We start from the raw sequence: 14,812 nt of genomic DNA on the forward strand, positions 1-14,812 counted from the left end.
CTTAGGTGGTGAGGGCTCCATGTAGCCTCCCAGGAGAGGCTCTGTAGCTCTACAGTTGGATGTCCCTGGCAGAGTGGGACTTGCCTCTGGGGGCATACAAGCATCCCAAACATACCAGGAAAGACCTCCCAAACACAAATCACAGGAAGAGATAAATATTCTCATGGAACTTACAGAGCACATGGGGAGTCAGTCTACCCCTCAGGTGTGGGATCAGGGAATGGATCTTGGGCAGGTCCTACACGTTGATCAGACAGCTGTACTACACAGGAACCCAGGACAGTAATGCAATAGTGGGCTAGATGACCAAGGATGGCCTCAGAGGGTGGAGGTGACAGGGACTGCAGGGGGTGGGGAGGAGCCTGAGGCCAGGGGTAGGGAAGACAGGAGACAGGTGAGAAGGCAGCCCAGGGTGTTGCCTGGCCTGAAAAGGGCAGTCAGCTTCACACTAAGCCAGGTCAAATGGACTAGTTAGGGGCAGCTCTGAAGGCAGGGTACTCTCTGTTGTTCTGGGACTAGGAGAAGAGAGAGGCAGCAGAGTCTAACACTTGCAGCTTCCTTGAAAATCAGGCACTGGTCTCCAAAATCTGCCTGTGGATGTCCTACCAAAGCTGTATCCATCACTCCAGTTTCACCTGTCTGGGAGACCCAGTGTCCTTTGAGGGGCTTTCTACTTCCTGAGAAAAGCTAGAAGAAACCTCTTGAGTGAATGAGTCAGAGTTAAAAGTCCATTGTTAGATGTGGGACTGGTGGTATACACCTGCAATCCTAGCTGCTTGAGAGGCTCAAAGAACAAGGATCATGAGTTTGAAGCAGATCGGGGCTACATAGCAAAACCTCATTCAAACAACCCACTGCTTAGAAGCTGGCAATGCAACAGATTTGTGGGCGGATTTCACTTTGTATCAGATGCTAACCGAGCTAGTCTTTCAGCACACACTGAGGTGACCCAACAGACCTGGCAGGCCATGGTCCCGGCCCCGCTGTAGGTTTAGTGAGGCCAGATCCAAGGTGCCTGCACTGGACAACACAAAGAGCTTCTCGGTCAGCTCCTCATTCATCAGCTGCTCCTGAACCTGCAGTTTGGCTGGTCTTGCCAGAAGTCCTCTGACTATTGGATCCAAACCACCTGGAAAACATCACATGGACGTCAAAGAGGCCCCTGCTGATTTCTGGTGACAAGGGATGGATTCTCAGTTACAAAATATGATTATTCTTAGCAAACACCTGTGCAGCTTCACAAATCATCTTATGCAATTCCAAAGTTTTCCAGGTTCCCTAGGACACCATCCTTGGTGGTGGATTTCCCACAGAGCTGGTGCTCAGGCTGGCCATACCACGTGTACAGGGCAAACCTTCAGCACCATAGGGACTCAATATGGATGGGGCCTCATTATTGAATTTAGCATTTTTCTGCTAAAGCAGCAGAAACTTTAGAGTCTAAGGAAGCGTTTCCTGGTCTCTAGTATCTGGAACATTAACACGTGGCTTGATCTGGTGAGCTGTTTGATCCCATGGACCTTGCTCAATCACTTGCTAAGGCCTGGGTCATCCTCACAGAAGCCCTTAATGAAAGCAGACCAGCCAGTTCCCAGAGTTCACTAAGGGGCCATTTGCTTAGGTGTCCCCTCAAAGGCAAATGGCACTCACAATGTGCTTTGACCTCTGTGTGGTGACCTGAGGAGACCCCCAAACTGTTCTCTTAATGATCCGTATAAAAGCAGTTTGTTCATCGGGGTGAGGGAGCATACTTTCAGCTGCCATTGTTTCTACCTCCACCTGTACCTATTTTTGAGATAGCCCAGAAACTACCAGATGGACAAGAAGAACCTGGAGGAAAGAAAAAGGTAGGGAAGCATGAAAATGACCATGCAGGGCAGAACCAGAGAACTAAAATGTTTTCTAGGAAATGCCAGCATCCTACATCTCATGGTGCTGTTCTCACCAGAGAGCAGGTAAGGTGCGTGCTGATGAAGGAATGACAGTGCCATTCACAAGGCAGGATCATGAGGGTACCAGCTTCTTGGTCTGCCAGTACAAGGAGAGCTCCCTACACCTGATAATTTACCCTGAGCAATGAAGAGCTTCAGATAGGAGCCCAGGCATTTCTCATGAACAGTTTTAAACAGCTTTGAATACTACATAGCAAGGGTGGCTCAGTCAGTAAATTGATTGCAATTTAATTTGAGTTTGATCCCCAGAACCCAGATGAAAAAAAATGAAGGTTAAAATGATGTCTATTTGTAATTCTGGCACTGCGGAGGCAACAACAGGATGATTCCAGGGCTCCCTGGACATCCAGTCTAGCTTAAATTGTGAGCTCCTAGTCAATGAGACCCCCTATCTGAAAGGAGATGGATAGCTTTCCTGAGGATGATATCTGTTGTCCTCTAGGCTCGATTCACACACACGTGTGCACTCCACCCTGCCACAAGAACACATACACACAGCACACATATACACACATGAAAAAGACTTTGTACACATTTAGTTCCTCCTAAATGCTGATAAATTAGATGGCATCAGCCTAACCAATCAGCATGGAAGGAGAAGGCTCCTGCTAATCAGGCTGGCGTGTACGCTGTAGGATCAAGTCGGTATCCTGTCCAGAGTGACGAAGATGGACATACCTTCCTGGATGAGCCTCCAAGGCCTGAAGAAAACATCATGCAGTTGCAGCCTGGGGAAGCCTGTGTGGTCCTGGAAGTTAGTGTCCAGCCGTCTTACCAGAGGGTGGACAGTGGCATGGCCAAAGCGGAAGGCAGCCGTGGAGAAGATGTTGGACACAGTGGGGTTCACAGTGGGGTCATAGCCTTCATAGGGGCCCACGTACTGCCTGAAGGCTTCGGGACCCAGGATCCTAGGGATGTAATCCCGCATGGTGATGATCTGCAGAGAGGGAGACAGGTGAACTCTGAGCAAAGGCCAGGGCTGCCTGTTGGCCAACTGAAGGTTAGAGCCCATAGCAGTAGGGAGGAAGTTTTCCTGAACATCCCTGTGGCAGAGCATTGCAGGACAGGCAGGCCTGTCATGTAGGGACACAGCCCACAGCTTCAGGCACAGGTACAGGAGGGGAAAAGTCCACCAGGCAAGGACACAGTCTGTGCTGCAATCAGAGGTACAGGAAGGAACATGCCCTCCAGGTGAGGGCACAGCCCACAGGTGCAAGAACAGATAATGGAAAGGGACATGCCCATCAGGTGAGGGCACAACCCACAGGTATGTTTAATAAAATACAAGTAGAGAAGAGACACCAAGTTGAGGAAGGTAGTATAGAAATTCAAGAGCACCTGTCCAGTCTATTGTGGCCCTTATTACTGAGAATAGGCTACTGAACACATGTTCAGGTCAGCTGAGATCCTTAGATATGCAGAGTTAAACCCTCTAGTCTACAATTACAGGGCCTTATACAGGGAAACATCAAATAACATACCCTCGATAACACAGAACTTCACAAAGGAGAGACACTGAGAATCAGGGTCCTGGGTCATTGCACTGTTTCCAACCAGCCAGAATGGAAGGAGAAAACTCCTGCTGATCAGGCTGGCTTGTACACTGTAGAGTCAAGTCGGTATCCTGTTCAGAGATACGAGGATGGACATACCTTCCTGGACATGTGAATGTTCAGTTCTAGATTTGTACACCACTGCCCTTTGGACCTTTCCTGACTGACTGGCCACCACTTAGAGTGTGGGCTAACCAGCTCTGGAGGAGGCAGCAGGCAGTGGGGCTTTTTGGATTATTCCTGAGACTTCTACCTCTGTAGAAACTCAGTACATAGACATGAGGTACCTACTTTATGTGGTATGTTCTAAAAGAATGAAACAACCAGAACTAAGTCCCTGTCCCTGTGGAGTTTATGTTCAGGGAAGGGGTAACAAAACAAACTGAAATCCACCATTGGCCAACCCTGGAGATCAAGATCAGGGAATAAGAACCATCAGGAATTTACTTCCTGGCACAGGGGAAAGTAGCCTGCCTTGTGGAGCATGGAGCCAGCCTCCTGTTGACATTGCTCCTCTGCTGGTGAACTGACATCCCACTTCACACAAGGAAGTCACATAGTGTCTGGCCAGCTGCTTGACAATGACAGGACTGCAGGATTACTGGTCATGTCGTAAGCTACTATACAATCCTGCTGCAGTTCTGCTCTCACAGATGCTGATGTGATTACTATTTATCCATGGCAATAATCTGTTAACAAATGCCTGCCAAGCAAGGTGATAGCTACCTAGTGATGCACTTTGCACTCGGTGTTTATGGTAAACCTCAATTTTAGACCTTTGCGTATCTCCTTCCTACTTTCTTATCCAACCCAGTATCACAGACACACACAGACATATGGATATGCATACACACACACACAAATACAATTCATTAACACACACAGCACAGACATATAGCACAATTCACCCACACAGACACACCGAGATGCACAAAGCACACATACACTACACACAGTGTACACAGATATACACATAACTCCTTAACCAGTGCTGTCATCCCCTCAATGTGCACACAGACCCTGAAGTGTTTATACACTTGTGGACTGACTGATAAAAAGCATCAAGTCCTTACTGCTGCCTGTTCTGTCCTATGGATGCTCAGATCCCCCATCCCAGCAACTCAAAGGCTGATGCTTCATTCAGGGATTTCAGGACCCTGGGGTCTGGTCCTCAGTTGCCTGAGCTAGGTTGGGCAGGTGCTCTTTGGGGCTGCCTCTTGCAGCTGCACAGCTGTGTACAGGAGGACAAGGTCCATTTCCTTATCTGATAGGCAGGATTGAGGTCTCTATGAGGGCATAGAGATGATGCCAGGTGTCCACCACAGGACCTGGGGAAGCTGACACCTGAGGAGAGTAAGTACTTAAACAGCTCACTCTTTAACCACCCAGGGGGACTGTGGAGTCAGTGTTGCATTTTTTTTTTAAATTTTCCCCTGCAACTTTACACAGGGGATTCCTCTGGAATCTGGATCTGAGACACCTGGAATCTCCAAGAGCCTCTGATTCAGTATTAAAAAGAATCTTCATAAATAAAATGAAGGCTTAAAACTGACTCTTAGTTTAACTAGACAGAATGACCAGGTTCTCCATTATTTCCAAAGCACAAAGATGTCAGAATCCTGCAGTGCACGCACTTCACGTGGCAGTTTTATCCTGTGATGCACTATACAGGTTGCAGGCACCAGGCAGCAGCCAGTGAAGGAAACTTTTACTGCTGGGCACAGTTGGGACTGCATTTGGTCTGTGGCCCAGTGGCCACTCTGGGGGATGCAGAACCGGGACAAAGGAACCATGGAGGAGACCTGTGGCACAATAGGCACTCTGCTCACACCCACTAGGGGTACCCTCAGTGATACTGTACCTGGGAGGTCCCCACTTGAGTAGCCCAGAGTGATGGAAGTCATTGGGGGAGAGCATGGTTGTCCCTGCCAGACGCCATTGGCGAGGTATGGTCACCCAGCTGGAAGTTATTGGGAAGCTCATAGTGACTTTACCCAACACAACCCGGGGGCACCCATGCTGGCCTCGCGGACACACCCTCGGGCACCCACATGTCCTTGTCCCCTGCACACTGCTCCGGGCTGAGGCGCGCACCTGGTGTAAGGCGCCCACCACCTTACGAGCCTCTTGGTAAGCGGTGTCTGCGCTCCAGTGCGCGTTGAGGGCCTTGAACGCTGCGGCCAGACGGTTGTGCTCACGCAGCCACAGCGTGTGCACGGCGGCCAGGGAGGGGACCTCGCTGGCGCGGCCATCGCCAGCCAGGAAGCAGGGGGTGCTGTGGGCCATCGTGGTGCGGGGATCCGGCGCGCAGGAGGTGGTCGCGCGCAGAGGCATGAAGGGCAGGTAGGCGCGGTCGGCATCGCGGTGCTGCGTGTTGACTCGGAGCTGCCCCTCCGCGCTGCTCCAGTTGCGCAGCATCTTCTCAGAAGCGGGGGAGCTGCCGTACACCGTGGATGCATCCAGAAAGGAGGTCAAGCTGTTCATCTGCTGCCGTGGATTGGCCACAGACAGGTTACCGAAGAGCGCGCTGTGGTCCCCGGTGCCACAGGCAGCAGAGGAGCGGTAGAAGGGCAGGCACGTGGTCCTCGAGGAGTTCCCAGGAAGCTGCGGTAGAGGGAAGCTCTACATCACCTTGGGTTCTTGGGACCTATCTAAGGCATTGCTACAGGGATGGCGGCCCAGCACACTGAAATTTTCCAACCCATCCAGGCCTGCGTCTGTGGGGATCTGTCCAGCCAGCACTCACCCAGGAGAGAGAGAGAGGCAAAGTTTGTCAGATAAAATCCCCAATTCTAGGCACCTGTCAGCACCTCCCGGGGCAGCTCTGAATCTTTGGGACCATTCAAGCCCCGACTGTCTCAGGCCTGAAGCAAGCCCCATGGAATCCCAGCTTCCATGGCCCATTTTCTGACTCTGGATGGAACCCAACTCTCCTCCCTTGTGATATGAACAGTCACTGAGTGACAGGGGGAGCACCACTGAGGAGGGCTCTAAATCTGACTGGATCCACTCAGTTTCCTGCCTCTAGCATGGAGATCCAACACCTGCTGTGCTAGGCCAGATGCAGGTTGTGAACCAGCTCTGGGAGCTACCCAAAGTGCATGTCCCGGGCAGGCATATTTTTCTTGTGAGGGTGGCAAGAACTGCCCTACACCAGGGCTGGCCTACCTCCTGGAAGCTGCAGCATCTTGAGCCCTGTTCTGTAGTGTATATGCCTATGGCAGAGAGGGCAGAGTCCTGGGCTGAAGTCACATGATAATAGAGGCTGCTGCAGTCTCCAGTAGGAGGAGATTCTTATCAAGACTCTTCTCAAGAGTGTTAAAAATTAGTTTAGACTCCCCTCATCCCCTGCCTACATGGGCAACCAGATGGCATCACGCCGGAAAACAAAGGACAGGCAGTCCCACCTGGCCAGGCTGTATCTGGTATAGGAGAGTTCTGGGATTCTTTGGACTCTATAAACCCTAAACAGTGAAGAAAGCAGACCTGGAAGATGGAGTTTGTCCTGGTGATGAGGAGGCAAGGCAGATCTGCACCAAAGAATTTCCACTGGGAACCTCTGAAGGATGGCCACAATGGGGCTGGAGTTCAAAGACGGCAAGTGGCCACCAGGGAGACAGGAAACGTTAACAGCTAAAATGAATCAGGATGTGCAAGAAGCCTAGAGACCAGATCAGTGCACACGTCAGAGCGCACCCTTCAGATCACACGGTATACGCTCATATCATACTGAGTATGCCCCCAGATCACATAGTATGCCTTCATATCACATAGAGTATGCCCTCACAGAAAGCACTCTCTAGTCACACAGATGAACTCTTCGATGACATACACCTAGCCACCCAAGAGTTGGTAAGAAACAGGAATGAATCTTAAGAACATAAACAGTAATAAAATTATAAATAATGAAAAGTGATGGAACTTCCAGATTATCAATGGTTCAAGAACTAATTAAATAAGAAATTAAAATCTTTTCAGATGGAAAATCAAATCCCAACAGAATAGCAATCTCCACACAGAACAAACAAACCAGATCTTTAAGTGGTTTTCACTAAAATAACTACAAAAGAGCTAAGTAGTTATCTTAGAACAAGACAGATGCAGTGGTGCATGTCTTTAATCCCAGCACTCTGGAGGCAGAGACAGGCATATCTGTGAGATCAAGGTCAACCTGGTCTACCTAGTGAGTTCCAGCTGGACCTTGTCTCAAAAAACCAAACAATAACAAAAGGAACATAAAGAACAAAGAAATGAAGCAAAAGTAAATATGGAAAGTAAATTGACAAATATCAAAGTTAAAATTAATTAAATGTTGGGAAAAATATGGTAGAAAGGAAGGAAACACTTAAGACTTCAGAAACTCGGGGGAATACAGAAAGGGCATAAAGTGACATATAGTTTGGAATAAGAACAGAGTTGGGAAACAAGAATTAAAAAAACTACTACTCTTTCTAATTTCATGATAGCATACATGAAAATCAATAGCAAATGAAAAAATAGAAATAGCCAAGTCTGTGCCAAGAAGAAAAGGAAAACTGAAATGGACAATCATGATCACCACAGAAGAGATTGGTATAGTGACCAGAAGCTCCACTCTGATAGAGTCACAAGGTACAATGGCATTTTTCAGGTAACGTCTATCAATTCTCTAAAGGACAGTTGATTCCAGTCCTGCTTAGACCTGGAATATGAGAGTCAGAAGAGAGTAGAGAACAGAGCCATTTTATCTGACACATCCAGAAAAGCAAGACTACAAAGGCGGCACATGCAGATCACCTCCCCGCCAATAGCATAATAAAAATCACAAAGTGTTGTGAGTCAAGGAGCAATACACTGCGGTCAAGTAAGATTTATTCCAAGAATGACTCAGTGTTAGAGAACAGAATTCTGTTAGCCAGGATAACAAATTAAAGGAAAGCTGGTGTGATGGGCTCACTTTTAATCCCAGAACAAAGAGGCTGGGGCAGGAGGGTCACAACTTCTAGTCTGAGCTATATAAGGAGACTGTCATGGTTTGAATCTGACATTCCCACCATAGGTTAATGTTCTGGATCCTTTGGTCCACAGGTTCTGGGGATATTTTGAAGGCTGTGGAGTATATGAGAGATGGGGCCCGGCTGGCAGAAGTAGATCACTGGGGGCAAGATGTTGATGATTCTATCCACTGCAAATTCTGTCTGGTTTTGCTGTTTCCTGTCCCTGCTATGTGAGCAAGCAGCCACCTCACCCTCAGGCCACACAGCTGGGGCTGTTCTCTGCATTTCCTAACATGAAATCCCACTGAAACTGTGAACGGAGTGAACCTTTCTTCACATTGTTTCTGCCAGGTGTGTTACAAAAATAACCAATACAGGTTTGTTGGTTTGATTTTTGTCTCAAAAAAAATTAAAGGATGAAAATTTAATGTCAATGAGTACTTAAAAATGCAACAGTGAAATTCCTGATTAGATAAAAGTAAAACAGAATGTAGTTAAATAACTTTACAGTGGGGAAACAGCAAATAACATCTTGAAAGTGAAAACAAAAGCGTTTCTTACAATTTAGAGCTGAGTGGAGATACTTTCATTATTACTCAGTATTGCCTCAGACATTTTAATAACTCAGGTAGGCCAAATTGGCAAAACCACTAAAAGAGGAAGTAAGATTAAAATGTGATGAAATTCTATCTTCTGTTTAATGATATGTAAGTTGCCTAGAACATCCCACAATTCCATTAAGTCACTGCCATTTCTGGAAAAGTTAGCTTCAACCCATGAGTAAAGAAAAAGTTGTTTTTTCATTGTTTCTTTTTTTCCTTTAAAAACAGTACTCATAAAATTCTTTTCATAACAATTATAACAGCAGAGCCCATCATAATGCTGTAAATTTAATAGCAAGTATATGATATGCAATGAGGAATTATACTAAAATTCAAAGAAAATCTGTTAAAGAGTTTATTTCTTTCCAAAGAAACGTCAAATGAAATTCCAGTTAGGATCATTGAAATGGATAAATTAATCTTAAAGTTCTTACTTTTATCAACTATGGAAAGAGTATCAGAAAGGGTTGGCCTTACAGGTGGCAGATAATGCCATTAGGCCATGTGTCACGACAGCACAGGAGGCACCAGGACTAGATCGGCCTCTCATGAACTATAATGGAGAACTGGAAACTGAGGTCTGTTTTTCTTGGCAAAGTATTGTCTAGACTCTTGGGAGAAGGAAGCTGAACCATCTTGTTAGTCACATGGATAAGGATGAAAACACGCTCTCAGTCTACACCGTGCAAGAGGAGGGAGCTCCCACACCACAGCACTTTTGAGCAGCTGCTTTTATAACTTGGGAGCAAAGAATCACTAAGACTGACTCTAGAATCTGGCAACACCAATGGGGCTGGGCTACAAAACTGCTTTAGGGTAAGAGCCATTATATTAATGAAAAAGTAGAAAACATGTTGAAAAAATTAAAAAGGAGAAGAAAAAGATACTATGTATGGTGTAGAAAGGGCAATTAAAATGAACACAAAACATTAAATAATAGAAAACTAGACAAAGGATGTGAATAAATACTTCACAGAACAAAGCAAATTACCAAAACATAAAGAAAAATGAGCAGGAACCTGGGAGGGAGGCAAAGAACATGTAAAGACAAGGCATATATTGTTTCTGATTTACTTATTAATGTGAGACTGTATTCATAAGAAAAAATTGTGTTATAAGGCTAAAAGGGGGAGGGACTCATAGGAAAATTTATAGTCTCAACTTCATGTCAAAAAGTAAGAGCTGTTGAAACTAACTCAACTAGCTTTCACCAGAAGGAGATGAGAAATGTGAACTATGTGAAAAGGAACAATGTAATGGTAACAGAACGGATGAATAAAGTTTTACAGACCTCAACAGACTGAGTAGAACTAGTGCTCAGCCCCAGGCCAATCATCCCCAAGTTTACCAGGACCAAACACAGCCACAGGTAAGTTTCGCCAGTAAACAAACATCCTAAGACTGACAGACCCAGCATCACAAATAAACCTGTTAACACTTCGGGAAACAGTCCATTTTTACACGAACTAATCCTGAGTATGGGAGAGTGGGTGATCCTCGATTCTTTCGTGATCAAAATATCCATAAAATCCACTGGAAAAAAAGCTCAGCTAAAGAAATGGAAGCCATAGAGTCATATCACTGGAGAAGAGGTCTGTAAACTCCAGGCAAAATGTCAGTAAATTCAGAATAACAACAGATTACGATCTACACTACAGCCAAAGAGGCCTTGCAATAACACGAAGATGACTCAATGTTAGAAAATCTCCCAGTAGTAATTCATTACGATGGAGGAAAGAAGGAATTCTGCCGTCTCCTTAATGGGTATGGGAAAGCAGCAGGAAAATCCCCAACTCACACATTTAATAAAGAGTCTTGTAAAATTACAGATGAAAAAAAAATATCTTTTAAAAACAAATTTTTATTTATTATTTTTATTTTATGTGTATGAGTGTATTGCCTGCATGTATGTGAGTGCACCCATGTCATGCAATGCTGCAGAGGTCAGAAGAGGGCTTCGGATTCCTCTGGAACTGGAGTCAAGGACGGTTTGTAGCTGCCATGTGGGTGCTGGGAATCGAACCTGGGTCCTCTACAAGAGCAGTCAGTGCTCTTAACCGCTGAGCCATCTCTCCAGCCCGAAAAACAATTATCTTTATCTGACTGAATTTATCTAGCAGAAGTTTATAACCAATTCAGCGCTTAGTGAGAGGTTAGAACCACTTCATTGTCAGGAGGACATAGTCCAAGGGCTGATATTTCACCAGTTACAAGTGTCCACTGAGTCTGTGTCAGTATGCAGTGAAGTTTCATATTGGAAAGAAAGGAGAAGATACAATTATTGCCGCCCCCTAATCCCAATATAATCCTTATATATAACCTGAACAGGCTGTTGAGATGAATGAACTTTGATAAACTGGTTAAGTTTAATAACAGCATTTCAAAAAATTGTTTCCTGACTAATAAATGACCAATTAAAAATATAGTTGAGGGCTGGAGGGATGGCTCAGTGGTTAAGAGCACTGACTGCCCTTGCAGAGGACCTGGGTTTGATTCCCAGCACCCACATGGCGGCTACAAACCGTCCTTAATTCCAGTTCCAGGGAAATCCAAAGCCCTCTTCTGACCTCCACGACATTGCACGACACGGGTGCACTCACATACATGCAGCCAATACACTCATACACATAAAATTAAAAAAAAATGTAGTTGAACAGGGCTTTACTTACTATAGCAGTAAAACTCATATCTGTTAAATATGTGTGTAACATTAACAGACAAAGCAACACAAGCTAGAATGTGAAGGATTCAATAAGTTGAAAGATGTGGGGCTGGAAAGATGGTTCAGTGGTTAAGAGCACTGGCTGCTCTTCCACAAGGCCCAGGTTTGATTCCTAGCACCCACATGGCAGCTAACAACCATCCATAATTCCAGTTCCAGGGGATCTGATGCCCTCTTCTGACCTCTGTGGTCACTACACTTACACACATGTGGGCAAAACACTCATACACATAATATAAATTTAAAAAATAAGTTGAAAGATATCTTGTTGGAAAGGAAGGTTCAGGGTAAGACAAACACAAAAGTCTAAACTCACCCATAAACAGGAGTCATCTCATTCAAAATCCTAATAAGGGCTTTTCATAGAGCTTAACAAGCTAATTCTAAATTTACATGAACTAACGATATGAAAAAGAGCCTTAATAATGTTATAAAAACAGCAGTGAGGACCATTGTATCACTGATCATTAACCCAAAATCTAGAGCTCAGTAATTAGACAACAGTGGGAGCCAGAGGCCAAGGTAAGTACTATAGTTTGGTATAAAGCATCCTGATTCCCAGATGGCAATGTTGGGAGGTGATGGAGCCATGCTGGTGTAATCTACTATGATGACATAATAGTTGAATGAATGAGCTCTTAGGAGCTGGGGCCTGCTTGGAGAACTTCATCCCCATCCCCTTCCTGTCTCTCCTTCCTGGATGGCAAGAGGTGACCAGTGTTGATCCAGCGTGACCTTCTTCCACGATGTTCCTGCCTTGCTATGGGTCTAAAACCAATGGAGTTGGCTGATCATGGGCAGAAACCTCTAAACCTGGGCCAAAATAAATTTTCCTCCTTTAAATTTTCTTTCACCAGATACTCTGTCATAGAGACAAAAGTGTCTGACACAATGATAAACGTGGCAGCTCCACATTCCATGAAGGTCACACTTTGGTCAGTGTGAAAGTAGAGTATTCTAAGCCAATTTAGAAAAATAAGTTGTACCTCTGCCTCACAACCCTCATAAGACCTGCATTCATAATCAACTAAAGTAGTCTCATTGAGCTACCTAACACAACTCTGCAGATTCTGGTGTAGACCCTCTGAGATGTACACAGAGGCTTTGCCTGACAGACCCTTCCATGCCAGGGATATGGGTCTTATGTCAAGAAGAGACTGGGCAGGCCTGATTGTGGAGAGGAGACAACTGAGTTCCCAGGTTGCTGCAAAGCACTCTGAGCAGGAGGCCTGTGCAGCTAAGGAAGCTCCAGGGACGTCCAATGAGAGGCCTCTGTGGAGCAGTGACAACCCCCTCAGCCAGGGACTGGGTGAGCACATCATGCTTTGTTCCCTCTGTTCCCCAGATTCTTCTTTGGTGAGTTGTATTTGTGTCTTGCCAATGGGGCTCCTCTGCAGATGCCCAAGGTGTTGTAACTGCTGGTTCTTGTGTAAGGCCTTGCCAGGCCAGAGCACAGTGAGCACAGAGGAGCTACCCAGTAGAGGTTTATCTGGTATTAGTGAAGACCAACCTCAATCTGTTCGCTGACCTAGAAAATGGGTTCAGTGAGCTACAAAGCTGTTTTCCACAGAGAAGCAATTTAAACCCTTACCTGGATTTCTTCTTTCCTTGCTGTATGAGAGGAAATCAGAGGAGCCTTCATGGTCAGCAACCTGTAATGTCCGTTAACACTTCAAGAGTGTCTGCTAGTGATCTAGGAGTTTTATACCTAGTGACTCCTCATTGCATAAGCACATGTGGGTGAGGACTTAGGCCCAGGTATGTTCTTTGCTTCCTTATTTGTGATGGCAAAATAAGAATACTAAAGACTATTGAGATCCTCATTATTAGGGGTATTCATTAAATATGCTATAATCATACCTGTGATAGAATTTTGTGTTTTGTTTTTTTGAGACAAGGTCTCTGTAGTTGAGTGTGGCCTGAAACTCTTAATATACTTCAGGCTGACCACAAACTCATGACAATCCTCCTGCCTCAGCCTCCAGAATGCTAGGATGACAGGAATCATAAGCCATAAAATAAATTTCTATTGACTAAATGATGTGGAGAAAGGGATATGAGTTATTGCTGGGTGCTTATCATGGCTTCAGAGTACACAGATGGCAGAGCCTGGAAGTGTAGAATCCTCGAACACACAAACTAACATTGTATACAGAGGTGTGTAGAAAGTCCAAGCAGCAAATGTAGGCCAACCCCTGGGGACAGGACATGGGAAGGAGACTTTGCACTTCATTTCAGACCTTTCTGTTTGATGTTTCTTAAAACCATCTGTTTGTTTTGTAACACATTAAGAGTTTAGGGAAATTACCTGAATGGGGAAGCATGGGTTCTGGTTCTCACAGGTCAGCTGGCAGTCGACGCCTCCCCAGAAGGCAGCAGTGCTGGTGCTCTGTGGCGTGAGAGCAATGTCGTGATCAATATACTGTCCCCAGACTGTCAGGAAGTCAGAGTACTGGTCGTCTTCTGTCACAGCCTCATTTGAAACTTGAATGATTTGCCTTGTCACCTCCCGTACCTGGATGAAGAAACCAGCTTGTCATGACCTAGTTAGGCTGCACTGTGGCCAAGAATGTAGGCCTTGGGTCTTAACTTTATGGTGGGGTGATTTCTCACAGCTCTGGAGACTCCAGGAAGACCTGTCCCCATGGACATGGTAGGAAGATTGAGCTGGAAGGCAGACACACCTGGACTTGGAAAACTGCCCCTGATTTATGGTGATTTGGGGCCTTTTGGGTTACTTCTCAGAGCACATATAATCTGCAAGGGGATAGAAAGCCATCAATTTCCAGGTTGTTGAGAATATGGGAGGAGCATGCAGCCATTAGTGTCACACAGCCCATGACTCAAACCTGAACTGCAGGGTTCTGACCAAGGCTTGAAACCTAATAGATCAGCTAAAGATCAGCTGCCTGGCTGATGTCCCCAACAGCTTGGGACCATCTGCTCCTTCTTTCTCTGCTTTTCTTCCTCCCTGTCCTGGGAGAGTTGTAACCATTTTATCTGTTCT

General features: G+C 45.7%; 1 protein-coding gene across 1 annotated transcript in view; it reads right to left on the minus strand.

Annotated features, from left to right (window-relative positions):
• Positions 1-14,812, minus strand: part of Tpo (thyroid peroxidase) — a 65,544-nt gene that overhangs the window by 20,374 nt on the left and 30,358 nt on the right. Inside the window, exons 7-10 of the mRNA XM_029554565.1 lie at positions 14,114-14,320; positions 5,600-6,109; positions 2,631-2,889; positions 959-1,129 (exon numbers count right to left, since the gene is read on the minus strand). Coding sequence (XP_029410425.1) covers positions 959-1,129; positions 2,631-2,889; positions 5,600-6,109; positions 14,114-14,320 — 1,147 coding nt within the window. The remainder of the gene's footprint in view (positions 1-958; positions 1,130-2,630; positions 2,890-5,599; positions 6,110-14,113; positions 14,321-14,812) is intronic.

Source organism: Nannospalax galili, unplaced genomic scaffold (assembly GCF_000622305.1).
Source record: "Nannospalax galili isolate Female #2095 unplaced genomic scaffold, S.galili_v1.0 scaffold100, whole genome shotgun sequence".
In the NCBI taxonomy this organism is placed as follows: domain Eukaryota; kingdom Metazoa; phylum Chordata; class Mammalia; order Rodentia; family Spalacidae; genus Nannospalax; species Nannospalax galili.